We start from the raw sequence: 25,208 nt of genomic DNA, 5'->3' as shown, positions 1-25,208 counted from the left end.
ATCTAAAAGTGTCTCTCCATGAAAGAGCCCTCCCTAGGGTACCCCACTCTGTGTTCCTCTGAGAGCTCTCAGTCTGGGGACCTCTCTGAGGGTCTCTCAATCTGAGGGCTTCTCCAGGAGTGCCTCAACCAGGGGTCCCTCTGAAGAGTTTCTCGTCAAGAGTCTCTCCTAGGGTCTCTGGTTTGGGGGAAGCCCCCTGTGAGGCCCACTCTGGAATGTCTCAGCCAAATGGCCCCTCAGTGCCAGCCTAGGGGTCCTTCTGAGGTCTCTCAGTCTGAGGGCACTTAGATGGAAGGTCTCAACCTGGGAACCCTCCTTGGTGTGCGGTGGGGAGGTTGTCTCAGCCTGAAGGTTCCTCAGGAGGAATGGCTGTCCCAGAGGGACACCAGGCAGCGGCAGTGACAGCTGCGGGGCGGCGGTGCCTGCTGGGCTGCCCCACCCCTGCCCCCTCTGGTGGCGGGCAGTGCAAACCACAAGCCCCTCGAGCCAAGAAGGGTGGGGAGAGGGGCGCCCATCCCACAGTCTTCGTACCAGAACCTTGTGTCCATTCTTGTGCTTCACCCCTGCTATGGAGGGAGGGAGGAGAAGAGGGCCCAGGGGTCCCACACCACCCATCCGGAGAGGATCCCAGTTCATCACAGAGGCTCTGGAATTTCAACCCAGCTCCACCTCTTCTTGTCTGCGAACTTCTCTAAAATCTGTTTCCTCATCTTCAATACAGAACTTAAAAACAGCACCTTTCCTCAAAGGGCTGTGAGAATCAACTCACAAAGATACCGCAGGAAAAGTGTTTAGTACTGTGCCTGGCACACAGCAAGTCCTCAACACAAGTTCACTGCTACCATTATCGCCCAATGACACAAATCCCGGGTAAAAGAAAAGTGTGAACTGAGACCATGCCCCTGGGCCCCAGGAGGCACCTGGTGGAGTAAGAGTCACTTCGCCTGCCCCAGATGTCTGTTCTCTTCCTGTCATATACCCATTCATCAACCATTTGTTTATTTTATTTATTTATTTATTTTGAGAGAGAGAGAGAGAGAGAGAGAGAGAGAGAGAGAGAGAGAGAGAACCCCAAGCAGACCACACTGTCAGCACAGACCCTGATGCAGGGCTCAAATACGCAAACCATGGGATCATGACCTGAGCCGAAGTCAAGAGTCAGACGCTCGACTGACAGAGCCACCCAGGAGCCCCTCCTCAACCGTTAATTTATTGAGCACCTCCCCGGTACAAGACCTGGTGCTCGATGCTGCAGAATGATATTCAGAGATGAGTAACATCCCTGGTCTACAAAGAGCTCAAAATTTTTGGACCCACTCTCAGACCACCTCCTCTCAAGAGAAGAAAGCAGGGTAGGGTGGGAACAAGAAACATTTGTGTTTCAAGGAGGAAGCTATATTGGGGGGAGTGGGGTTTTGCCTGGCCAGCCTGGCCCTATCCTGGCCGGGGGCTTCACTTCTTCCGGATCTCCAGGGCCTTCTCCTTCCGGATCTCCTTGGCCAGCTCCCCTATCAGTCTCCAGTACTCATGGAACTTGAGCTCGGAGTCCTGATTCACATCCAAGCTCTCCATCTTCTCATCTAAGGAGTCCACATCCTGAGGAGACGTCAACAGGAAACGTGGGGTTAGAAAAGAGAGTTCCTGAGATAGGGAGAGAGGAAAGAACGGCTAATGTCCATTCTCTTCATCTAGGACCTGCCCCAGGCGTCAGGACGAGGCTGCAGCCCCGGAACGGTGCCGCCAGGGTGTCTGGCAGTCACTAACCTCTCCAAACTGGTTAGGCTCCAAGGGCAGCAGCAGAGGGAGGTAGAGGACCTGACTTGTAGTGTTTGCCAGCATGCAAATACTCCCACCGTGGCCGATTGTGAACCACAACCATGAAGTCACCGAACACAGAGCTGGGAAGAGGTGCACACAATGAACTGTTGCCTACAGGTAAGATGGGCTCCGGCACACCACGGCACTTGGGATTTGCTCAAGGATGCTCAGGGAACCCATGCAGGCCATCCTCAGAGCCTTCTCAGGCCACCTTCTTCCTTCACAGAAAGCTAGGGAAATTCACAGTCCTAAGCCACTCATTTGTATAACGCTAATGTAGTCTCATTCTTTCCAGGTTGGTTATTAGCCTGGTGGATCAGGCGAATGGCAAAGACATGGGGTATCTGGTTTTCTGCAGGGTCTTTGACAAAGCCTCTCATGACAGGCCTGTGACATCAAAGGATACTGTAAACTGAGCCCATGATCAAAGGGTCTGTTGCTAGATGAACGATCACAACCAAAACATAAGCTGTTGAACAATGGATCAATGTCAAACTGGAGAAGGGCACCACGGGCAGAGCCCAATACTCAGTATTTTAATCAATGTGTGAATGAAGGCAGAGAAGTCGTACCAAATCTACAGAAGGCACGAAGCTAAAGCTCATTCATAGAAAAGCTAAGAAAGACCTTTCAAAAAGCCATATTCATGCTTAATCGTAAAATACTTACAAGCATTACCAGTGGAAGGCAAGATGCCCAGTGTCACATTATATTGGGAGGGGAAAAAACATACAATTAATCAAGAGAAAGAAATGAAAGGTATAAGTACTAGGAAAGAAAAGGAAAATTCACCTCTTGTTATATTAGCAATCATATAATTGCTGATTATAAAAGGAAAAACCAAAAGAGTGATAACAGCTAGCATTTCAACAGTTGTAAGCACTTAATAGTGCCGACTGTTCCAAGCCTTATGCTAAACAATTTTACATGCCTTATTCCATTTATTTTTTTTTATTTTTATTTTTTAAATATGGAATGCTTCACAAATTTGCGTATTATCCTTGCACAGGGGCCATGCTAATCTTCTCTGTATTGTTCCAATTTTAGTATATGTTGTGCCGAAGCAAGCACAATGCCTTACTCCATTTAATCTTCATGATCTGCTAAAATGAAAGGGACCTTGTCCATCTTGTTCACCATTGTAACCCAAAGCCTACGACAGCATCAGGACAGGACATAATAGGTGCTCAATAAATATTGACCGAATAAATGCAAGACCAATGCAATGAGGAAGGTATTATTATGAGTCCATTTCACAGATAAGAAATTAAGGCTCATGGGGCATCTGACTGGCTCAGTCAGTTAAGTGTCGACTTCGGCTCGGGTCATGATCTCACAGTTTGTGGGTTCGAGCCCTATGTCTGGCTCCGTGCTAACAGTTCAGAGCCAGGAGCCTGCTCTTGATTCTGTGTTTCCCTCTCTCTCTCTCTGCCCCTCCCCTGCTGATGCTCTGTCTGTCTCTCTCTCTCAAAAATAAATAAACATTAAAATAAAATTTTTAATTAAGAAAAATAAATTAAGGCTCAGAAAGATTAAATAACCAAGGATGACAAGCTAGAATCTGCATTTGAACCTAGATTGTCTGACTTAAAGCTTATGCTCTTATTCACTACTCTCTATTTCTTTCCCCTTTTTAAAAAACTATTAGAGGGGTGCCTGGGTGGATCAGTCGGTTGAATGTCTGACTTCAGCTCAGGTCATGATCTTGCGGTTTATGAGTTCGAGCCCCGCGTCGGGCTCTCTGCTGTCAGCACAAACCCCGCTTTGGATCCTCTGTCTCCCTCCCCCTTTGCACCTCCCCTGTTTGTACTCTATCTCTCTCTAAAAACTAAATAAACATATAAAATTTAGAAAAAGAAAATCTCTTTAATGAAAGAAATAAACAAGCGGTTCACAGAATAAGGATTATGCATATCTGTCAAAAATATTCTTTAATATTCCATCTCACTCAGAATTTTAAAAGTATAAATCAGAACGAGATATCATTTTCACAGATTAGCAAAAATTAAAAGTCTGATAAGACCCAATTTAGGCAAGGACGTGAGTAAACAGGCATTCGCATGCACTGGTGGCCTTGAAGCCTGATGACAACCTTGCTGGGAGGCAAACTGGAAATAACTATAAAAAAGAAAAACAAACATGCCTTTTGACCTAATATTTCTACTGGCGGACATTTACCCTATAGATATTTTCCCTCAAGTACGTAAAGATATATAAACAAGGATGTTTGCAAAAGAGAAAAAATGGACACAAGAAGTGTCCATCAACAGAAAATTCGCCACATAAATTTGTGTTAGTCTACATACCATTACGTACAGTGCATCATTTTCTTCAAATGGGAAATATCCTTTATGCACTGTTACATTTTAAAAAGGCATTTGTAGAACAGTAGGTAAGATGTTATTTATTCATTTACTCACTCAACAAAAATTCTTACTTTTTTACAATTTCACTCACTCGATATTTTGCCGAGCACCTACCAGAAGTCAGACACTGCTCTAAGTGCTGGAGATAAAACAGTGAGCAGATTCCTTTCCTTCATGGGACGCACACCCTTGGTAAATGTAAGTATGTGATGGAAGTCAGGTTGTGATAGGTGTGTTCTGGAAGAAAATAAAAGAGGGTAAAGGAATAAAGCACAAGGGAGGTGGTCTTTGCCCCCAGAAGTGAGGGGAGGCCATGATGGGGATTTGCCATTTGAGCAGAAATCTGGGTTCAGCGAAGAATAAGCCTGGCAAATGCCTGAGGAATGAGCATTTGGGGCCAGGAGAGCCCAGAGTATAAATAACCTTTGCTGCTTTTGATTTTTGCAGAGATGGAAGGCATAGCTGGAGGGGGTTACAGAGTCAAGAAAGGGTGTTTTTTCTTTTTTTAAGATGGGAGATATTACAATATATTGGAAAACTGATCAGAACAATCTGGTAGAGAGGGAGAATTGAGGATGCGAGAGAGAGGAGGAACCGAAAAAGTAGAGATTTTAGCTGGTGAGGAGGAATGGAGTCCAGCAGCATAGGAGGGCTTGGCCTCAGGGGCAGAGACAGATGCTTCAGGGAGCAGGAAGGAAGGCAGGGTACATGCTGACCTTTGGTAGACTTGGGAGGCAGTACATAGAAGTTTCCCGATGGCTGTTATTTGTCTGAGAACATTTCTCAGTGAGAGGGAGACTGTGGAAAGAGGGACTGGAGTTTGAGGAGGGAGGAAAAGTTGTGAAATTACCATCTGAAAGAGCTGCTCAATGAACCAACTGGGGAAATGTAGCAGAATTGGCAGGCTGTGCCAAGGGTTCCCTTGGAGTTTGCGGTCACAGATTTAAAGACAGACAAGTCAACATTGTGTGTCAACTATGCTTCAATTTAAAAAATAATATTACTAGGGGCACCTGGGTGGCTCAATCTGTTGAGCATCTGATTTGGGCTCAGGTCACAATCTCGCTGTTGGAGAGTTCGAGCCCCACGTCAGGCTCTATGCTGACAGCTTGGAGCCTGGAGCCTGGAGCCTGCTTCTGATTCTGTGTCTCGCTCTCTCTCTGCCCCTGACCCGCTCATGCTCTGTCTCTGTCTCTCTCAAAAATAAACATTAAAATTCTTTTTAATTTTTTAAATAATATTAGTAAAAATGATAGAGTCTGACAAGTAGCATGGCAACATCTTCTTATCCAGCCAGATTCAGCTACACAAAAGTGCAGACACAGAATGGTAGGCAGACTGGTGGATTGATTGATTTTTTTTTTTTTCTTTCCTCTGAGAGTGGAAACTTTGCTTTATTTTGGATCTGAGAAATGGTAGATTTGACCATCAAGCTAATGAACATGAAATACTGGACTTAACCTGGGTTGGGATTCTGCCAAAAACCAGGACAGAGAGGAACAGAATCAAGGGTGGGCCGTGACCGGGGGACTGGTTTCCATGCTAAGCCTTACAGCCCAGCTGAGTGAGGAGGGACTGCGGACATGAGGGACATGTGGAAGGACAGGTGACATGGCCCGAAGACTGAAGGTCCTGGTGGAGTCCAGGAAGGGCTGGAGTGGAGGAACAGAACTGGAACAGCAGGAGGTGATGCTCTGAGAAAGGAGACCGAGATTTGGGAGGTGGGGCATTATTCTGGTAATGACAAGATCTGAAGCAACAACAGAGAGGGCTGCTCAGAAGCAGGATGGAGTCTTTGGAAGCAAGGAGTTGAAGTCCCTGAAAGGCCCAGGTGTTGCATGAATGGTCTGTGTGCACACTGCAAAAGCAGCGATGGGAAGAAAAACATCAAGGCAGGAGCTGCAGAGTTATAAGGGATTCAGGAAGGAGTGGGGCAGGTGGCACAGGAGCTTCCCAGAAGCTGCACGTCTTAGGAAGAGGAAGAAACTGAGATCTGGAAGCAGTCACCAAAAGCAAAGAGGTCACTTCCTGCATTTCCAGGCCCAAGGGGAGTTGGGTTTGGAGGAAAAACCAGTCAGTATTTGACACGGCTCTGGGGAACACTGCACCTTGAGTGGTGTCTCATTTCCTGAGAGAAGAGAAAGGGAAGGAGCCCAGAAGTCTAAGAATGTAGGGGATTTTGCAGATGATGGACTGAGTCTCCAAAACTTGCTTGTGATTTTGCTTTTTTATCCATATTCACACCCTCCTACGTGCCTGTGAATTCTCAGCAGGGACGAAACAGAAACTGTTAACAGACTGGGATGATGAGGCAACTCAGAGTGGATGAAATTTAAATCCCTACTCTGTCCAGTGAGTAGGAGAGAAGGAATGACCTTACCAGGCACATTATTGAGGGGATTCCCAGAGGGGGTGAGAAGCAATCATGGATTACTTACAGGTCTCTCCTACTCTGAGATCTATCTCTGCATGAATTTGACTGTGTTTTTATTGTTCACAAACCCCTTTCTACATACAGCTGAGTCTCAATTTCCAAATACGTGAAGTGAGGAATTTGGACTGTTTTGTCTTGGCCTCCTTCCAGCTCTGATGGTCTGTAACTCTCCTGGAAGCCACCTCTGGGTCCACCCCTGTGTTGGGGAAATGAGACCAGAAAGGCACAGAGCATACTCGAGAACCCAACAGCATTGTCTGATGGGAACACAAAGCCCAATGACACACTTGCACTCACACTGACACAGTGTTACCTAGTTACACACACACACGCACACACACACACACACACACACACACACACACACACCCCAGAATCCTTTACACATGTGGTCACCCACACCCTTGTCCACCAAATACCTGGGGTCACACGATCAGGCCCAGAATATCACCCTGCCTCATATACCCGGCGCCTGGCAGCCACTGTCCCCCAAAGTCTCAGGCCCAGAGACCCCCACCTACCTTGAGCAAGTGAGGCAGCTGCTGAGTGACCAGTTCCTTAAACTCATTGATGCTGAGGCTGCCCTTGCGGCCCTCCTGCCCTGCAAAGGTGAAGAAGGTGGTGACCACTGTCTCGATGGCCGCCTCCAGCTCAGTCAGCGGCTCAGCTGCCATCGGGACCCTGGAGGACAGGGAAGAGAGAAAGGGAGAGTCAGACTAGGCCAGCCTGTCCCAGCCCACAGGGAACCTTCCCGGGCAGGTGGGAGGGGACAGGGATGGGGCCTGGGGCAGGGGACCAGGAAACAGCTCAGTGCAGGCAGAGGAAGAGGTGTGTGCTTCCAGAAACCCCATCCTCTCCAGGTCTGAGCTGGGTGGTCCTTTCCAAGTGTCTGTGTCCTAGAGCCCCCTCCGTGCTGGTCTCAAAGTCTCCAGACTCCTCTGTCTGAGAGGAGGCACTTTGGTCCCTAGGGTCCTGTCTCGGAGGTTCAGCCGGCCCCCAGGGGTCATGAGGCCGCCTGTCTCCAAAGCTTGTTTATGCAGGGACCCGGCCCGCCCACATGCCCCGGGCTGTGTCGCGGGCGGGGGTGGCCGGGGTCAGGCCTGCGGTCGGGCCGCGGGGACCCCGCCGGGCAGGGGCAGGCGGCGCAGGGCCGAGCCCGCCGCTCCCCCTAGCGAGGACGGCGGCCGGGCGCCCCCAAACCCTCCCGCACCCCGGTCCGAGCTGGCTCGGGGAGGGGCCCGCGAGCCCCACGACAGAGAGGCGCCCGACCCCCCAGGGTGGGGACCCGGGACTCACCGCGGCGGGGGGAGGCGGCAGCGCCCCAGCCCAGCCCGGAGGTGTCCGCTTCTGCCCGGATCCCGGAGGGAGGAGACCGCCCAGGCCCGCCTCCCGCCGCCGCCCCCACCCCCACCCCCTGAACTCGGGCGGGGTCCCGGGGTCCCCCAGCCCACCCGGCCCACGCGCGCGCCCCGGGACCCCTGCCGTCCCACCACCACCCCCCCCCCCCCCACCACCACCACGTCCACTCTGGAGCTGAGAGACCCCACAGAGAGCCCCTCCGGAGGGGAGGATCCTGAACAGGACCCTACAGCCCCAGACCCCCAAGAGGCTCCCACGGAGGCGGGGCGGGGTGGGGCGGGGGTCGGGCGGAGACCTCCGTGCAGGAGGCCCCGGACTGAAATCTGTCAGCGGGGAGTCAGACTAAAAGTCCCAGGATTAAATGATTCACGGAGGGTTAGGGCCCCTCGCTGAGACCCCCTCGGCGGGATCCTCCCCTGTGCTGCCCGTGCTGCACGCAGTGGTGGTGAGAGGCCTCTCCGTGACCCTCCCAGGACCTTTCCCACCTCCCTGGGGCCCAGGAGCCGGGGGAGGCGCCCGCGGCTGGAAAAGAGGACACAGGGCGGCCTGTTCCAGCCCTGGAGACAGAGGGCGCCTCTGTCCACTCCTGGCCCCTCGCCCCAGCGGGGTGTCTGTCTGTGAAGGGGTGGAGCTGGCGGGGAGGGGGGCCTCGGGGGAGGGACCGAACACAGGTCTCCCCACACAGCTCTGGTAGCCACATTTGCAGACTGGTCTGTCTGTCCAGAACCTGCTCCCACCTCAGGTCAAGGCTGACAGTGAGTATCTGCTCCCTCTGCACTGGGTCCCTGCTGTGGCCAGCTTGGGGGGAAAAGGGGACTTCAGCAGAGGTCCTGAACAGCAACAGTATTGGGGCAACAGCATTGTAGGGGCAACAGCATTGGGGTGCACTGAGGGTGCGGGAGGGGCTCCTGGACAGCAGTTTGGGATTTGGGGGAGACAGGGTTTGGACAGTAGCACAGGGAAGCCAGTCAAGTTCAGAGGGAGGTCTGTGGTGGTCCTCAGGGAAGGAGGAAGCTTCCAGGAGATCAAGTTCTCCTACTAGCGCCCTCAGAGTTTCCCCGGATCTCCCAGGACCTGTGGAGGGGACCCAGCTCCCACTTTGCTTCCAGGAGGCTCAGAAAGCAAATGGGACTGCTGTTTCTGCCCCCACCCCCACCGGCACCCAGCCTTGCCAAGAGCCCGGGTCCCAGAGAAGCCGCGGGGTAGGAGAGCATGGGCCGTGACGTATCAGGAGGAGAGGGCATTAGGGTACTCTACCCATTCCCAACTCTCCTTTCACATGACCCCCTCTGTCTCCTCCTCCTTCCTTGGCCCAGACTTCCAGACTCCTCTTTCCTTCAAGTCTTTCCCTTTGTCTTCCCGTCTGCCCACTCCCTGCCAAAGTCCTCTCCAAATGGCCCCTGCATAACATCCCAGGCTCCTCAAGGGCTCCAGGCAACCTCTAAGTGCCCCTCCTGGATGCGCCAATAACTGAGCCACGAACAGCCCTCCCACACACGCGCCCCTTATCCCCTCCATCAGCCCCAGCTTGGGTTCCATCTCCCCCATGTCTCTGTGACAACTGCTTCTCATGCCCAGAGTTCAGGTGACACTCACAAGGTCCCCATTGTAAAGCTGGAGTGTCATTCGATCAGGGCCCATTGTTTAGCCCCTTAGGCCTGAGGAAGGACAAGGACACCTGATCTGAGACACCTGAGCTGCCCCCTGAGGCTGTGGAGGGGCTGACCATCCTAAGGCCAAAAGAAAGAGGCCTCCTGGGTTGGCCCCCTCTCCTCGACAAACCCCTCCATTTTTTTCTTCCTTCTCTCCAGCCCCTTGAATTCAGAGGATGCACTCAGCCGTTTACTCCCAGCCCCCAACAGTTACCAGCCCTATTCTGCCAGCTGTCACTGTCCTCACCTCATCCAGGCTGGGCCTAGGGGTGGGAGTAAATAGGCAGGAGCAGGGATGAAGCCCCGGAGGTCTCCTCCCCCCTCCCTGGGAGCCCTGGCTCTGGGGAAACGTGTCCACATTCCTTCTCCCTTCCCACCATCACCCGATGGGAGGCCTGATTCTGCAGAGAAGGAAGAGAAACCAAACTAGAGGTCATGGAGATGCACCCCAGGGAAGCTGAAGTGACATGTTCAGGAGAGAGCAGAGTCGAAGGACCGAAAGAGGTCCCAGTCTGCTGATAGGAAACTCAGAGGCAGTGAGATCCCCCCTCCCCATGAAGCCTTGGGCCAGCCACGCGGGCCACCACTCTCTCCCGTCAGGCTGACTGAGGGCACCAGACGGACTCCTCCTTGTTAGGGGTAGGCAGCAGTCAAGGCCGTAGAGGGGGGTGCAGCCCACCACCCTCAACAGCAGAGCTTCAGGCATAGCAGGGTAAAAATAGAGCCAGAGGCAGCTTGGCAGAGTCCCGTGACCATCCCTGCCTGCCTGCCCCACCCTTCTCAGTGTCTGCCCAGGCAGCCAGGAACCACCAGAGTCCACCGCAGGCCTCTAGAGCCAGCCACGGCTGCTCTGTCTTCGTGCCCCAAACACTGACTACCTCTGGCTGGGATATGGACTGAGGGACACAGAGAGCAAGCCTAGATTCAGGTCTGTTAGGTTGCCATGTCATAAAATCTCAGTGAAAGATAAACTGTGGTGTGGCTCTGAGCTCGTGGCTATTTCAGGTGTGGGACCAGGGCTAGGCTGAGGGCTCCCCTCACCCTGACTCCAGATAGCCTGAAGCATGGTCCCTAACTTCCTTCTGTGGTGGGGGTGGGTAGGTGAGCTGCACAATGGGCTCAGAGCTGGAGACGGCGATGGAGACTCTCATCAACGTGTTCCACGCCCACTCGGGCAAGGAGGGAGACAAGTACAAGCTGAGCAAGAAGGAGCTAAAAGAGCTGCTGCAGACCGAGCTCTCTGGCTTCCTGGACGTAAGCAGAGTGGGGTACAGGGTGGAGTGGCTGAGGGGTGGAGGGACACCTCCCTTCCATCTTCCCAACACAGCCCAATTGTCTCCTTCCTCTCCCAGACTTCTCTCCTGGGTTTTTCCGGGCTTCCCTACCCCTCCAGGCTCAAGGCAAAAATCCCCTAACTTATTAATCACCTGTTAAGTGCTAGGACCTATGCAGATGCATCAATAACAAGGCTCACAGTCTAGAAGGGAAACACTGACACATGAAAGTAAACTGTGAACACCAGGAAGTGAAATGTTCAGGAGAGAGCAGAGTTGGAGGACCAAAAGAGGCCCCCGTCCGCTGACAGGAGGCAACGAGATCCCCGTCCCCGTGAAGTCTTGGGCCAACCATTCAGGAAGTACTCAGAGCTTTAACAGAATTGCCAGAAAGGATTATGGGAAATAGTAACCTGACTGAAGTGGGCTCCTCCAAAGAGGTGGTACTTGAGCCACAGATTTCCACTGGAATATTATCAGGGCGAATGTAGCCATTTTAGGAGGTATCTGCATGAACAAAAGCATGGAAGAAAAAAGAATATGGAGCATGCTCAGTGGTTTTGACCTGAGTGAAGGGTGCAGAAGAGAAGGCTGCAGATGCTAACAGGGGCTTATATGGTAAAGAAGCCAGTAGAAAGTCAACCAGCTTTGAGATTTTATCAGGCCTGGGTTCCAATTCTGACTCTGGCAGCTTCTAGCTGTGTGACTTGGGAACATTCTTTAACCACCAAGTGTTAATTTGTTTCTTCTCTAGTGGGGGAATAATGAAACCTGCCTCATACTATTTGCGTTACAATTAGACAATGCTGGTAAAACTTGTTGCATCCTAGGCACCAAACCTATGGTAACTGATGTTGTTATTACTCTGCCTCATTAAGAAGCTTATTCTGTAGCCAACAGGAGGCCACAAGTGTGTTTTGAAGGGTGACTCAGAAGAATCCCATAATGAGATGTAGTTCTCCCTCTTGTTCATCTCTGCCTCCCTCTTCCCAATCAACCACCCCTCTTGCCCCTGATTCAGTACTATTCCCCACTCTATATACCTACCTCTCCATCTCCCCCCTCCACAGGCCCAGAAGGATGCAGACGCTGTGGACAAGGTGATGAAAGAGCTAGACGAGAATGGAGATGGGGAGGTGGACTTCCAAGAGTATGTGGTGCTGGTGGCTGCCCTCACAGTGGCCTGTAACAACTTTTTCTGGGAGAACAGTTGAGCAGACAGCCCCAGGGGGCAGCGCCCTTCCCCTTCCTCCTGCTTCCCCCTTACCCCATTTTTCCCTTCCTACTCTCCTACCCTTGTCCACCCTCCACCGAGGGCGCAAGAGTAGTGGGCCCGGCCTGCAACTCATCTTTAATTAAAGGCTCTTCTCTCGCCAGCTGCCGTGTGTCTCCTTTGCAGTCTGGAAGTGAGTGAGAAAGTCAAGGTACCTCACTCCCAATTCACCTTATTTGGGAAGGGATCTTATTCGGAGAGAGGTCAAGGAAACATTACATCTTCCTAGCTGAGGATTGCTCAAGGCGTAGGAAGGCGGGCATTCAAGGTTCCAGCTGCAGATGTAGGAGACTTCAGCTTCTCAGCCAGAAAGCCAGAAGAATTTCCCTTCAATCTCCAAAGAATATCTACTGCGGACCTACCATATGCTAGGCATCCTGTAGGAACTGGGGACGTAGTAGTGAACAAAACAAACACGAACCCTTACCCTCTCATAGGTAAAGTCCAGGATGCCAGGCCATTAAACACATGCACGTAAATGCTAGGAATGAAAACGAAAGCATCCTGAGGCACGTATATGGAGAAAGGTTGAAGATGTGTTCATTCGCTCGTTCTTAAAACATTTATTTTTATGGGGGGGGGGGGGCGAGCTGGGGAGAGGGGCAGAGAGAAGGAGAGAATCCCAAGCAGGCTCCACGCTCAGCCCAGAGCCGGAAGCCGGCTGGATCCCACAGCACTGGGATCATGACCTGAGCTGATATCAAGAGTGCCAACTCAACTGGCTGAGTTACCCAGGCGTCCCAAACGTGCGAGTATTTCTATTGCATCCCTGGGCATAAGAAAAATCCAACGCAGGTAGGTCTGCATCGAAATGCGGATGACTGACAGGTGGAGAGGGCGTGGGAGGGGGAGCTGGACGCAGACGCCGCCGTGAGAACTAACGACGTTCCGGAAGAGACAAGAGCGCAGGGTACTGGTGCCTCCCCCCACCCCCACCCCGCTCTCCCGGCTCGCGGCAGCCACCCCCCCCCCCCCCCAACAGGGAGGGAGATGGCAAATCCCACTAAACAGTTTTACAGGGTCTGCCTCGGCCAGGGTTGGGGCGCCGCAAGGAAACACAACCACCTTCGCCCGCGAGGCCGAACCTCCGCCAGCGGACCAGAACACAACCGCGCGGCCGCGGTCGTAATGCCCTGACGATCCCCGACAGCAACCACTGGCCACGCCCCTCCGTGGGCGGAGCAGAGAGCACCTCGGCCACCGCTTGGCTAAGGGCCTGTCTTCTCCCTAGGGCTCCGCCCCAATCCCCGCGCAGGCGTAGCGCAAATCTTCTGGCCCCCTAGCTGTGCGCGGATCCGGCGTCATACGTAATTGCGTCGACGCCATTTTAGCCGGTCCCACTCGGCTCTGGGCGTGGCGGCCATTTTGTTTTGGGCAGCGAGCGGGAGGCGGCGGCGGCGGCGGCGGCGGCTGTGGTGGCACAGACTCAAGGCAGGAAAGGGCTGGCCGGGCGAGCAGGCGGACCGGCCGACCAGACAGCCGCCCGGCTACAACGAGCTAACCTAGCGACCTACCGCTTACACCTCTGACCAACCGCCCACCCAGTCAGCTCAGGTTCGGCCGGACCCCGGCCCGCGCGCCGCAGGCGTGGTGGCAGCCCCGGGAGGCGCACTGGCGTCCGTTTCCTTCGGTGCGTTTCCGCGGCGGGGCGGCCCGGGAGGCCCCGGGGGGCGGGGCCTGGGCCGGCGGCCCTGACTGGGCGGTGAGGGGGCGTCGGAGCGTCGAGGCGGCCGCGGGCGGCCGCGGGTTCGGGAGCCCTTCCCTGCTCCTGCCGCCCGGCTCTCGCGAGGGCTCCCGCCTGGGTGTGGAGTCGGAAGCCGGTTTCCAGACGGCTTTGCCTGCGTCATGGTTCTCCGCGTTGGCTGCCCGTGAGGAGCGCCTGGCCAGCCCTCCCTCCCCGCCGCTGGCCGCGGACCTGGCCGCCGGCGATCGGGGTCGGCTCGGGGAGGGTGAGCAGCTCCCTGCAGCCCAGGTTGAGGAGGACTGTCCTGGATGCACTTAGTCCCCCCTCAGCTTGCCCAGCTTGGCGTGCGCCTGCCATCTTGGGGGTTTGGGAAGACCCTTTCCTGTGGCCTCGAGGTGTAGCGGTTTGCGGTAACCACGGTGTCGACTTCAGCACCCGCTCTGCGTTTTGGTGGGCTCTTCCATAGCCGTTGATACAGGCCTTTTCTTTTCATTCGCTGTTGGGCGAAGCCCTTGATGCCTGTAGAAATGAGGAGGTCCTTTTCCTGACTTGCTCATTCTGCCTATTGTCCTTTGTAGATTCTCGGGATTTGAAGATGGCTGCACAGTCAGCGCCGAAAGTTGTGCTAAAAAGCACCACCAAGATGTCTCTAAATGAGCGGTGAGGCAGCCAACAGCAACTTCAGCTCGTTCATAAGAAAACATTACTTAAATTGGCCCTGGGGTCCAAGGCACAAAAACCAATTTTAAACTAAATACCAACAGAAGGCTACAGACCTCTGTGTTTAGTTGCATCTTACGTGGTACACAAAACAAATTGGGCGGTTGTTTCAAAACCCCTTGTCAGTAGATTTTTATGTTAAGCTGTCTGAAATATTTCTCTGGTGGGCTGTATTTTAAGAAGACTCCTCACGCCCTCTCTCTCTTCACATTTTTTACGTTGATACAGGGGTGGTGCAGCTCGGTAGCTTGGTACCGTGGCTGCACTAGGCTTGCTGCCCAGTCCGAGGCCGGCAGTGTTGTGTCTGGTCTGTAAGAGGCAGGTAGCAAGCTGTGGAATGTCCAAAGGCCCTCGAATGCCATTCTTGGGCCTTGTAAGAGGCACTTGCTTTGCTCCATTTCTCTTTCTTTCGATACTGCTTTTAGTTTGTTTTTGTGTTAGATTCCTTTACAGTTAAGTGTTGTTCTTTTTCGTTCCATTAAACTTACTTTGACAGGAATAATAGAAGAGTGTCTTCACAAGCTGTTCGGTGACTAAATTAATCTTGATTTTCTCAGAAGCAATCGCTTGGAATCAGGAAAAGTAATCATTTAAGCCTAAGAGAAGTGAAGGTACTTAAAGCAGTTTCTGTCTCTGAGAGCTCTTTATTGACTGCCTTTGAGCAATGACTTTATTTTTTATTTTTTAATGTTTGTTATTTTCGAAATGGAGAGAGACAGAGCAAGTGGGAGGAGGGCCAGAGAGAAAGGGAGACCTAGAGTCTGAAGCAGGTTCCAGGCTCTGAGTTGTCAGCACAGAGCCCAACATGGGGCTCGAGCCCGCGAACTGTGAGATGGTGACCTGAGCTAAAGTCAGACCAATGATTTTATTAAGTTGATGTTAGATCACTAAAAGATTTAATTGATGTTTATTTTTGCCTTTTCCGAAGCATATGTGCTTCTTATATCTTAGGGTGTGATACACACTGATCCTCCATATTTACATGTTATTAAGTTACATATTTACATGTTATTCTCCATATTTACATATTACATGTTATTAAGAAAATATGTTACACTCCTGTGATTTATATGGGGGTGCTAATTCTGTGGTCTGTGAGGTGCTCTAGTCCTTCCTTAACATTTGTTCTTACAGTGCACCCTCAGGTTCCCCCAGCATTTTGGCTTTGTTTGTTTGTCTTTGAAACCACATTTTCTGTCTTTTGTTGTCATCATATCTGCTTATTGCGTGTTTTTCATATCTTCCACCTCTCTAAAAGCCTGAGCCCTTGTTATCTTTTTTGATTGAATGTGCTGCACTTAGCTGCATTTCTAAGTTTCTGATTCTTGCAAGTTTGTGGAAGCAGAGGAGTCTTTAACCCACATCAGCCTTGATCTAAGTGTACCACTTTACTTAAAAGTTCGTGGGATCTGGAGCTCCTGGTCTAGCAAGCCATGAAAATGCCAATAAATGTTTTGTAATAAAGCTTTTATTTAAACATCCATTTTGTTCGACCTTGAAGCTTTACTAATATGCTGAAGAACAAACAGCCGATGCCAGTGAATATTCGGGCTTCGATGCAGCAACAACAGCAGCTAGCCAGTGCCAGAAACAGAAGACTGGCCCAGCAGATGGAGAATAGACCCTCTGTCCAGGCAGCATTAAAACTTAAGCAGGTGAGAGGATGAGTCTTAATGCTCCAGAAGCAGCTGGTGATCTCTGTCAGGCAGTCCACTGAGGCTGTCAGGACATGATGGATGATTGCAAGGTGGCTCAGGGCAAAAGCAGAAACTTCTCTGGAGGAAAGAGAAGTTCAGAGAATTCCCATTTTAGCAGGTACCAATAAGTAACTTCTTGTCTTTCTCTTTTAGGTAGTTTGCCATCAGTATGACCTGTTTCTATGTTATCAATGAGTATTGATCTCTTTTTTCCTGATCCTTTGGCCTTAAAGTAGATTTGCTGGATTTTACCACAAAGAAATTTTGGGTTTTGTAGCCTCCAGAACTGTGAGAGAATAAACGTCTTTTGTTTGAAGCCAAAAAATAGAAAAAAAATTTGATTTGTTTTAGATGATCTCAGAAAATCCTTTATTCCCTGTTAAATGAGTTACAAATTATGGAAATAACTTTTTTTTTTTTCTCCTAGCACAGGAAGTCTGAACAGCCTTAATCAAACGTTTTCAGTGCTAAAATATAGAAAGAATAGGGTGGCCTTCATCTCCACAGCACCTAAAGTTTTGTCAGTAAAATAGAGTGAGAGCACTGAGTACTTAAAGAATAAGTGGGTTCTCTTTCAAGTTACCAGTAAGAGAGAATTCTGTTCAGACCTGAAATAAAACCTGCTCTTTATTATTCATAGACTTTATATGCGAGTCCGGAGAGTGGCTGTGGAAGGATATGTCCAAGCTGTGGCTGGGCGTCTGGAGGGCGATGCCATGCAACTGTAAGGACTTTAACTGGTAGCACTGCATGGCTGTGCATAAATTCAGCAGTTAAATATAACACCCTCCCACCCCCACCCTGAACTGTTGGGCTCACTGACCAAAAATAAACAAGGCCTTCTGCTTTAGCTGCCTTAAGCCTTGGGAGTTCTTCTATTTTGTCCCTGACTTAGGAAAGCCATAAAAAAAGGCACCACCATTTTCCAAGAGTAGGTATTATAAATTGCTGAAGATAAGGCCCTGACAGATCATTCCAGGAGACCTTTCAAGAAGCTTTTTTCTTTTTTTCTTTTCTTTCTTCTTTTTTCTGTTCTTTTTTTTTTTGTTTTTTTGGTTAAGAGAGTGTATGTGAGCAGGGGAGAAAGGCTGCAGAGGAAGAGAGAATCTTTTTTTTAAATTTTTTTTTTTTTTTTTTTTTTTTAACGTTTATTTATTTTTGAGACAGAGAGAGACAGAGCATGAACGGGGGAGGGTCAGAGAGAGGGAGACACAGAATCTGAAACGGGCTCCAGGCTCTGAGCTGTCAGCACAGAGCCCGACACGGGGCTTGAACTCACGGACCGCGAGATCATGACCTGAGCCGAAGTCGGCCGCTTAACCGACTGAGCCACCCAGGCGCCCCTTAAGCAGACTTCACGTTCAGCGCGGAGCCAGATGCTGGGCTCGAACTGCCAGATTCTGAGCTCATGACCTGAGCCGAAATGAAATCAAGAGCTGGGCGCTCAACTGACTGAATGCCCCAAGAAGAAGCTTTAAATGTAGCTGTGCAGAAAGCAGCCTCTGGAGTAGAGCTGACCAATAGAACCTTACACAGTGATAGAAATATTCTTTATCTGCTGTCCAGTATGATAGCCTCTAGCCATGTGTGACTATTGAGTACTCAAAATGTGGCTGGTGTGACTGAGGAGCTTTCAAAATTTTATTTCCTTGTAACTGAAATAGCCACGTGTGGCTAGTGGCCACCTTAGCGTAGAGCACAGCTGTAGAGTGAAAACTAGGTGGTATAGTTGACATCCTTAAGCTTCCTGTCTGTTAAGAGTCCAGTATTGGCTGGCAGCTAAGGATTAAGAAGGGAGGACTTGTAAGCACTGTGCATTCCCCACTAAAGCACAGATTTTGGGGGGAATATGCTCAGAATCACTGAACATAAGAGATTTGGAAAATGAATGAGGTCCTGACTTCCTAATTGTGTGCTGTCAGGGTGACACAACAGGCTCTTAAGGTCAGTTATGCCTAAATGCATAATGTTCGGAAACTGCCCCTTTGTTTAGCTTATTATCTTGTGCTAGAAAGCTAATAAAAAAAAACATTGGTAGTCATTTATGGGTGAAGCAGGAGGACATACAGAATTTATTTTCATTCCTATTGGCTAATGGTTTTGTGGGAAAACAGGTTTGCTGGGGCCTTGGTTGTGTTCAAGGCTACACAGTTACCTTTTCTTTTGAAGGATTTTTAACTTAAGATGTGGTCTTAATAGTTTTTCTTTGAGGGACAGATTATTGAATATCTCCATGTGCAGTATGTCCTTGTCCTCACATATGTCCTTTAGTTTCGTGATTATTGCTCACCTGTCTTAATTCCAACACAAATTTGGCTATCTCTCTGGAGATACAGTTGAGTTACATGTTTATTTTGAATTAAAAGTTACCGTATTGGCTTAATGGAGCTGTTTGCAAGGGTAGACGTGGAATTAATGGCTATTTAAGAAATGTAAGGAAAGGTTTGACTTTTTTGTGTTTATTTACATCTTAAGGTAAAAAGTGGATCGTCTGGAGATAGATACTCAGAGGAAAAATGGAACACACTGGCCTCTTTGACTGAAAAATCAAATCTTGTTTTTAAGTGACAAGAATTCAGATGAACTTGTAATTTAAATTTTTCCCAGAGTGTGATGAACTTCATTTGGTGTTTGAGTAAGCCTTTGAAGACAGTGGTAGTCCTTGGGCAAGTATGAATCCAGTCATATCATTGTCGACCTGTGGTTCAAAAACAGAATCCAGGATTTGAAATATAGAGTTCTTACTAAAACTTACGTTTCATGTAGTGGTGTATGGCTTCTGTAGCCAAACGAGTGAGGTAATTTGTGTTGATGCCAATTTCATGGGACCATACTCAAGCTTTCATAAGAGCTCTGGATCAGAATTCTTCTTTTCTACCATGTTCTGAGGCAGAGGCTAGTTTCTGGATTAGGTTCTTTATAGGACACCTACGGCAAGTTTATCTCCCTGCACACAGCCATCTCACTGCTTCTTTTTCTCTGCACTTTGAGTTGCTAGATGCCACTGGAATGCTTTTTTGATCTCAATCCCCCAACACCTTTTCTTCCAGAAGAGCTTAAAGCAGCGCCTGGGTAAGAGTAACATCCAGGCACGGTTAGGCCGACCCATAGGGACCCTGGCCAGGGGAGCAATCGGAGGACGAGGCCTGCCCATAATGCAGAGAGGCTTGCCCAGAGGAGGACTACGAGGGGGACGTGCCACCAGAACCCTGCTTAGGGGCGGGATGTCGCTCCGAGGTCAGTGCTGTGTACTTGAACATTGTCGGGCCCTACCCCTTCCCTTTTCTCTTGGGCTGCTTATGGACACATTTGTTTAACATCTTTAAGCCTGAATTTGTATTAATATAATTAATAACCTTTGAAATCACGTATTTTTAATAGTGCTGCATGTCTTTTATCGATACCATTCCTTTTCTGATAATGTGCAATGGTGAGAGGCTATGACCTGCGTAACAACAGGTAATTCATGTCATCTCCATTCCATTTTGAAACACCCTGCTGCTGCTTAAATCAAAAGCACATTCAAGTTCTAGAAATAAGTCAAATCTAAGAAATTTTTGGTCTGTTGGCCTGTATCTTTTTGTTCCCAGTGAAACACGCTGTTCTATTTGGAAAAAAGAGAGGATAAGTTGGTCCATAGCACTTAGCTACATGTTACATTTTGGGCACTGTTAACACTGTTCCCCATGTTGTTGTTGTCCCTTGTGAGAATGTATTGAGAGCAGGAACCATATTATTGATTTTTAAATCTACCTTAATGCTAGGCACATGTCTGATTATTCAGTAGATAATTTATTGTATGTACTTACTAATTAACTTAACTCCCGGCTTCTTCCCAAAATGGGTTTGTGGTCAGACTTTGAATTGATTGAATAAAGAGCAGCTTGATCTATTCACACTTGGTGTGCAGCTTGCCACCCCACCCCCCCCCCCAACCTAAAAATTAACTGAATTAACTCTCATTTAACCTTCACCGCCTTCCTTTGGTTAGAGTCTACTTTGTCTCTCTTGGATTTACCTGCATATACATTGTATGCCTCCTCTCCAAGGTCAAAACCTGCTCCGAGGTGGACGAGCCGTAGCTCCCCGAATGGGCTTAAGAAGAGGTGGTGTTCGAGGTCGTGGAGGTCCTGGGAGAGGGGGCCTAGGGCGTGGAGCTATGGGTCGTGGCGGAATCGGTGGTAGAGGTTAGTCAGCTACCAACTTCAGAGAATAGCTCCCTTTTACTTCTCTCCCTTCAAAACTCAGAGCCACCTTTCTGCACAGCTTCAAGTCATAGGCAGGCTTATTTGTTTGTCTTGTTTTGTTTTTTGAAACTGGCTTACTTTCTAAACTCACATGCGGTAGTGCAAAAGTCTGTCATGGGTTGTCTAAGAACCAGTCGGGTACACGTCAGAGCCAGATCATATGCAGTCTTTTTCCAGGTTCTTGCAAATTTAAATTGTATCGTTAAAATGACAAGATGGTCAGTTTGAGGTGTTGCCTTTCTCTGTCCTTCCCCCACCACCACACACCCATCCCATAGCTCAAAACCCCACTTTGAGTCTAAGAATAAAGAAGAGGGAGATATACAAAAATGAAAGAGTGGAAAAGGATGGTGAGATTGGAGCTGGGTATTGATGTTGAAGCCAAGTAAATTCAAGGTAAAGTTTGTGTCTGTGGGAAATCAGATGACTTTTTTGATCAAGGTAGAAAGCAAGAAGGTACCATGTCAGTTAACTGACTCTTGTTGATAATCTTACCTTTGAGACTTAGTGCTACTTGTCTTGTGACCTCATCATGACCCAGATTGGAAAGGCATTTAATGGTGTTGCTGTTGTTAATCCAGACCTCATGGGAGTTTTCTGATCCAGAGCTTAGTGGAAAACTCTCAACAACACCTGTCTAGGGTGGGAGCAAATCTGTTCCTGTAGCCCCTGTGCATATCTGCTTTGGTCCTTTTATAGTGTGTGGTGGGTCTTCCGTAATTGATGACCTTGAAGTTGCCAAAGGACAATAACTGTTAGCAAAGGAAATTTGATAGCCAAGGGCTTAGTTTCTTCTCGCCCATTATACGTTTGGCTCACTGAGTGAAGTACAAGCTCGTTTGGGTTTCAGGATGAAATAGCATGTTTCCAAATTATCTTGACCTGGTTTCTGACATCACAGGGGTGGGTGGGGGGTCTAAAGTAGCTTTTCAGAAAGCTGTGTATGTTTTGTTAAGTGGATTGAAACCACCTCTCAGATAACCATAACTGTTAGAAGGCAATTAGAATCTGAGATAGAAGTGGCTGGGACTACTATAAATATTTTTCCCCATCTTCTCACATTGTTCCTATGTCATCGTAACTCCTCAGTCTCCTGATGTGGGGTCAGCTCATTAGTTTCAGTAAGTTTGAGGAGAGATGAGCTGATTTTCCAGAAAGCTCTCTAATAAGGCTTACCTTAAAAATTGTCTAGCCTTACACCTCCGTTTCTCTGTGCCCTTGTTACTTCTTCCCTGTCTTACTAAATGGGATTATCTGTAATGTATTTTAATTAATAAACTTCTAGTGGGCCTCACACTTTAGATAATTGCTTTGTTTTAGGAGAGATTAAGATTCTTTTGTCAGTTATTTTACCTTTGTCAATAGAATAAAAAGTCTTTAAATAGCATTTAGAGATGAGCATGTAAACAGGGATTCATTATGTGTGCTTTCCATGTGTTGCTTTCTACCCAATGTGTTTCCTGTTTTTCCAGATTTCTCCTCTTTGCCCTGCCCTTTCAGCCTTTCTCAGCTAGGCCCCACTGCTCTAAGGGGCATTTGCCATAGCACCCATTAAACCTACTTGTAACTGTTTTCTTTTTTTCCCCTTGGGCCAGGTCGGGGTATGATAGGTCGGGGAAGAGGGGGCTTTGGAGGCCGAGGCCGAGGCCGTGGACGAGGGAGAGGTGCCCTCACTCGCCCTGTGCTGACCAAGGAGCAGCTGGACAACCAGTTGGATGCGTACATGTCAAAAACAAAAGGACACCTGGATGCCGAGTTGGATGCTTATATGGCACAAACAGATCCAGAAACCAATGATTGAAACCTGCCCGCCCTCCTGTGAGAGACTCTTGTTCAGAAGTCACCACATCTGTAAATAACCTTGAAATAACAGATGGAGAAGACACCTGATTGATGCTGGAAGGACCTATCACAATAGGCTATGGACTTAACTTGCCACCAGTTTGTGCATTTTAGTGTGTTCCTTTTACTTTTTTGATACTGTGTTGTATGAAACCCTTTTTTCCTCTGACTTGGATTTTGTTTGGTTGTGTTTGGGTTGTTCCTCCACCCCCATCACTCTGACTTCTCTTTGAACATGAATGTGGTGGCCTTGTGGCTAGAACACTCTCTTCCTCCTCTGCCTCCCTTCACCTGTCCCTATGCTGTGACGTTCTAACATTTCATCTCTGTGTTCCCATGAAAAAGGCCTAGTAAGAGCCCATCAGTGTTCCTTCTTAATGCCTAGGTTTCTGTGAAACAATTCTGTTCTACATTTAATAGCCTCTTAAAAGTGTTGAGAAAATTTGGAGCTCAAAAATGCATTCTGCTACATTGATATTTTTAGCGTAATTAGGAACACCGACATAGCCGCAGGGCCACATAGGTTACACATGGTAGTGCCTCTGATTTGATTGAAGTTACTTCTGTGGGCATTGACACCATATAAGGAGTGTGCTGGGTTGGGTGTGTGCACTTTCTACGGTGGAATTAGATGTATAAACTTTCCTCTTTGTATCCTGTCCAAAGAGATACTTTTGGGTTCGCTTACACCTGCAATGGAGAGGAAATAGCCATTTGATTTGGCACATGCTTCAGAAAAGGAGATGGAATGCTGGCAGATCCCTTCTGGGAGGGCTCAGAAGGTACCCACACTGAAAGGCTGTTATCCTTATGTTTATCCCAAACCAATCTTGGGCTTCTCCGTTCAGTGGCTTTGTTTGACCCTCTTCTTTATTTCCCTTGAAGGTTTAATTAAGTTCAGCTATATTCTATCAACTGTTCCAGTTCTCCGTGGAATCTTGTATTTCTGGTTCGTCATAACAAGAAATTGTTCTCAAATCTAGCCAGGCCTACTACTATTATTGGACTCTTTGAAATGCTGTGGCCAGTATAACAATATTCTGCCCTGCCCCTTTGTGGAGTTGAGTCCTTTTCTTCATAGTTGTCTTGAAATCAGGGTGGGGCGGCAGGTACTGATAGGGCTTTGGGGCAGAAAGTGAAGAATTTGCCCCCTGAGTAAGCCTATGGTAAAATGATTAACCAGGGTACTAGCCTGTTTGTCCCAGAGGAAGCTCCAGCACAATGTTCTTTGGCAATATTCTAGACCGTCCTCTTGGGAAAGAAGAACCTAACGACGTCCCACCAAACCAGCTGCCATTGAGGTGCCTGGCTCCCAAAATGGGAGGTTGTGCATGTGGCAAGCTGGGAAGGAAATTTTGGTTAAGACGGCCTGGACTTGAGTCCTGGGCTTCTTAGCCTCTGGGTTGTAAAGCAAGGGGTTTTAGTTAGTCCTGTAGAAGTGTGAGCGTGAGAAGACCACGTGGCGTTGGAGGACACAACCGCGCTTGCAAAATCCAACTGGTACGGTACCGGAGCGTACTATAATTATAATCCCTTTATGTTAAGGAAGGAACTGTGAGACTGGAAGTCTTTAGCTTGGACAGGTATTCCTAACCTGTCATTGGAAGAGGTGGAAACCGCTTTTATGTGCACAAGGCCAGTTGTAACCCCGTAGGTGGAGCCCAGACTCCCAAGACTTCCGTGAGGGAGGTGCTGATTGGCAGTGGGCAGCAACTTTTTGCAAACGTTTCCACTGGGCACAACAGGCACCTCTCAAGGCCTCCAGGACAGCTTTGTGAAGAAGGAAAGGGAACTACAGGGTGAGTAGGTTCCTTACCCTCTTCACACAACCTTGGTTGACCCTTCTCTCTGGGATTTTTTCCCCAGCCTTTTTTGTTGACCTACCACTTGCCCTGAGGAAAGCATTCTGGTGTTTCTGGACCACTCCCCGTGTACCCCCCCACCCTCCCATAACCCACTGAGATGGTCTAGGTCAGCCTCTTCTGCCCCCTTCCCAGGGTCCTTTCAACCCCACCACCCTGCTGACTCTGCTCCTCTTGCCCACAGGTGGCTGTCAGGACCTGCCCCATGTCCTCTACACCCAACTCCTGCACTTGCCCAGCCTGCAGTGCAGTGAGCTAAGACCAGCATCTGTGCGAACCTTTACTGTGAAAATGTCACAGCCCGACCTGGTGGTCAGGGAACCCTGAGGCGTCCTGGTGCTGGAGGCCACTTTGAGGGTCTTCGCGGACCCTCTGTAGCTGTCCTCCCACCTCATGAAGGAGTTCATTCCCAGCAGTGGGCAAAAGGAACTCCTCTACTGGGCTTGGGCCCTCTAGGCCCCCTTGCTGCTCACCCTGCTTCCCAGCATCTCCTCAGCCCTGTTCCCACTTGTGCAACCCTCAGTCCCAGGTGAGTGTCCAGGGTAGAGAGGGACAAGGAGGTACCGCCCAGCTCCTCCTCAAGCCACCCGTCTACCAAGGGCTCACCAAGCGGACACCAAAAAAGCGTGATTTGTTAGAAGGGCCTTGGGACAGGAGGGGGAAGAAGCTGCCAAGTGTAGGGAACAACAAATACAAACACAGAGGCCTCAAAGTGTTGTGCATGCTGGGGAATGAGTACAGCGGACCTCCGAGGTGGGTTGGGAGACGCCGCTGATCAGGTAGCCCACGGTCTGTCGCCAAAGAGCTTGGGGTGGTTTACACGATGCTGGCGGGAGATGCAAATGGGTTAGAGGGAGCAAGGGTGGGGGCTGGGAGGCCATCAGGGCTGTTGGGTTCGTGCAGTACCTGGAGCGGTCTGGGCCTGAACCTGGGGAGAAGCCCACACCCTCGACACTTTCCTCTAACGTCTGGGTGTCTGT

At 49.5% G+C, this 25,208-nt stretch overlaps 3 protein-coding genes and 1 non-coding gene across 13 annotated transcripts; 2 read left to right on the top strand and 2 right to left on the bottom strand.

The window, feature by feature from the left end:
* Window positions 1-1,026: 1,026 nt before the first annotated feature.
* On the bottom strand, window positions 1,027-8,009 carry S100A13 (S100 calcium binding protein A13). The gene is made up of 3 exons (XM_060644874.3): window positions 7,915-8,009; window positions 7,140-7,299; window positions 1,027-1,596 (listed from the first exon to the last, which is right to left on the bottom strand). Exons 2-3 carry the CDS (start codon window positions 7,290-7,292, stop codon window positions 1,453-1,455), a joined length of 297 nt encoding a protein of 98 aa, XP_060500857.1. The 5' UTR covers window positions 7,293-7,299; window positions 7,915-8,009; the 3' UTR covers window positions 1,027-1,452.
* On the bottom strand, window positions 2,783-2,887 carry LOC132687005 (U6 spliceosomal RNA). Its single transcript, XR_009613948.1, has one exon. It is a non-coding gene; the product is annotated as a U6 spliceosomal RNA (small nuclear RNA).
* A 619-nt stretch (window positions 8,010-8,628) lies between the features above and the next one.
* S100A1 (S100 calcium binding protein A1) lies at window positions 8,629-12,279 on the top strand. The gene is made up of 3 exons (XM_060644875.2): window positions 8,629-8,732; window positions 10,731-10,883; window positions 11,974-12,279. Exons 2-3 carry the CDS (start codon window positions 10,743-10,745, stop codon window positions 12,115-12,117), a joined length of 285 nt encoding a protein of 94 aa, XP_060500858.1. The 5' UTR covers window positions 8,629-8,732; window positions 10,731-10,742; the 3' UTR covers window positions 12,118-12,279.
* Window positions 12,280-13,502: 1,223 nt separating this feature from the next.
* Window positions 13,503-23,415, top strand: CHTOP (chromatin target of PRMT1). Of its 10 annotated transcripts, none has more exons than XM_060644861.3 (7): window positions 13,512-13,806; window positions 14,439-14,520; window positions 16,082-16,235; window positions 16,918-17,001; window positions 19,331-19,514; window positions 20,327-20,464; window positions 22,120-23,415. In XM_060644861.3, the coding sequence occupies exons 2-7, from the start codon at window positions 14,456-14,458 to the stop codon at window positions 22,323-22,325; spliced, it is 831 nt and encodes a 276-aa protein (XP_060500844.1). In that variant the 5' UTR covers window positions 13,512-13,806; window positions 14,439-14,455; the 3' UTR covers window positions 22,326-23,415. The 10 variants fall into 10 exon arrangements, with proteins under 10 accessions (XP_060500848.1, XP_060500849.1, XP_060500844.1 ...); XM_060644857.3 differs by having other exon boundaries at window positions 19,328-19,514; XM_060644860.3 differs by lacking the exon at window positions 13,512-13,806 and adding an exon at window positions 13,858-14,044 and having other exon boundaries at window positions 19,328-19,514.
* The last annotated feature ends 1,793 nt before the right edge of the window (window positions 23,416-25,208 follow it).

Source organism: Panthera onca, chromosome F1 (assembly GCF_046562875.1).
Source record: "Panthera onca isolate mPanOnc1 chromosome F1, mPanOnc1 haplotype 2, whole genome shotgun sequence".
Taxonomy (NCBI): Eukaryota; Metazoa; Chordata; class Mammalia; order Carnivora; family Felidae; genus Panthera; species Panthera onca.
Note: the sequence above shows the minus strand (reverse complement) of the source record. Positions and strands in the feature narration are given on the sequence as shown.

Excerpts from the sequence above, each read along its gene's own strand:
- CHTOP (XM_060644857.3), top strand. The coding sequence starts at position 14,456 with ATGGCTGCACAGTCAGCGCCGAAAGTTGTGCTAAAAAGCACCACCAAG. Across the intron at positions 17,002-19,327 it reads GAGGGCGATGCCATGCAACT|AAGAGCTTAAAGCAGCGCCT; the intron begins GTAAGGACTTTA and ends CTTTTCTTCCAG. Across the intron at positions 19,515-20,326 it reads GGGCGGGATGTCGCTCCGAG|GTCAAAACCTGCTCCGAGGT; the intron begins GTCAGTGCTGTG and ends CTCCTCTCCAAG.
- S100A1 (XM_060644875.2), top strand. The coding sequence starts at position 10,743 with ATGGGCTCAGAGCTGGAGACGGCGATGGAGACTCTCATCAACGTGTTC. Across the intron at positions 10,884-11,973 it reads AGCTCTCTGGCTTCCTGGAC|GCCCAGAAGGATGCAGACGC; the intron begins GTAAGCAGAGTG and ends CCCCCTCCACAG.
- S100A13 (XM_060644874.3), bottom strand. The coding sequence starts at position 7,292 with ATGGCAGCTGAGCCGCTGACTGAGCTGGAGGCGGCCATCGAGACAGTG. Across the intron at positions 1,597-7,139 it reads AGCTGCCTCACTTGCTCAAG|GATGTGGACTCCTTAGATGA; the intron begins GTAGGTGGGGGT and ends ACGTCTCCTCAG.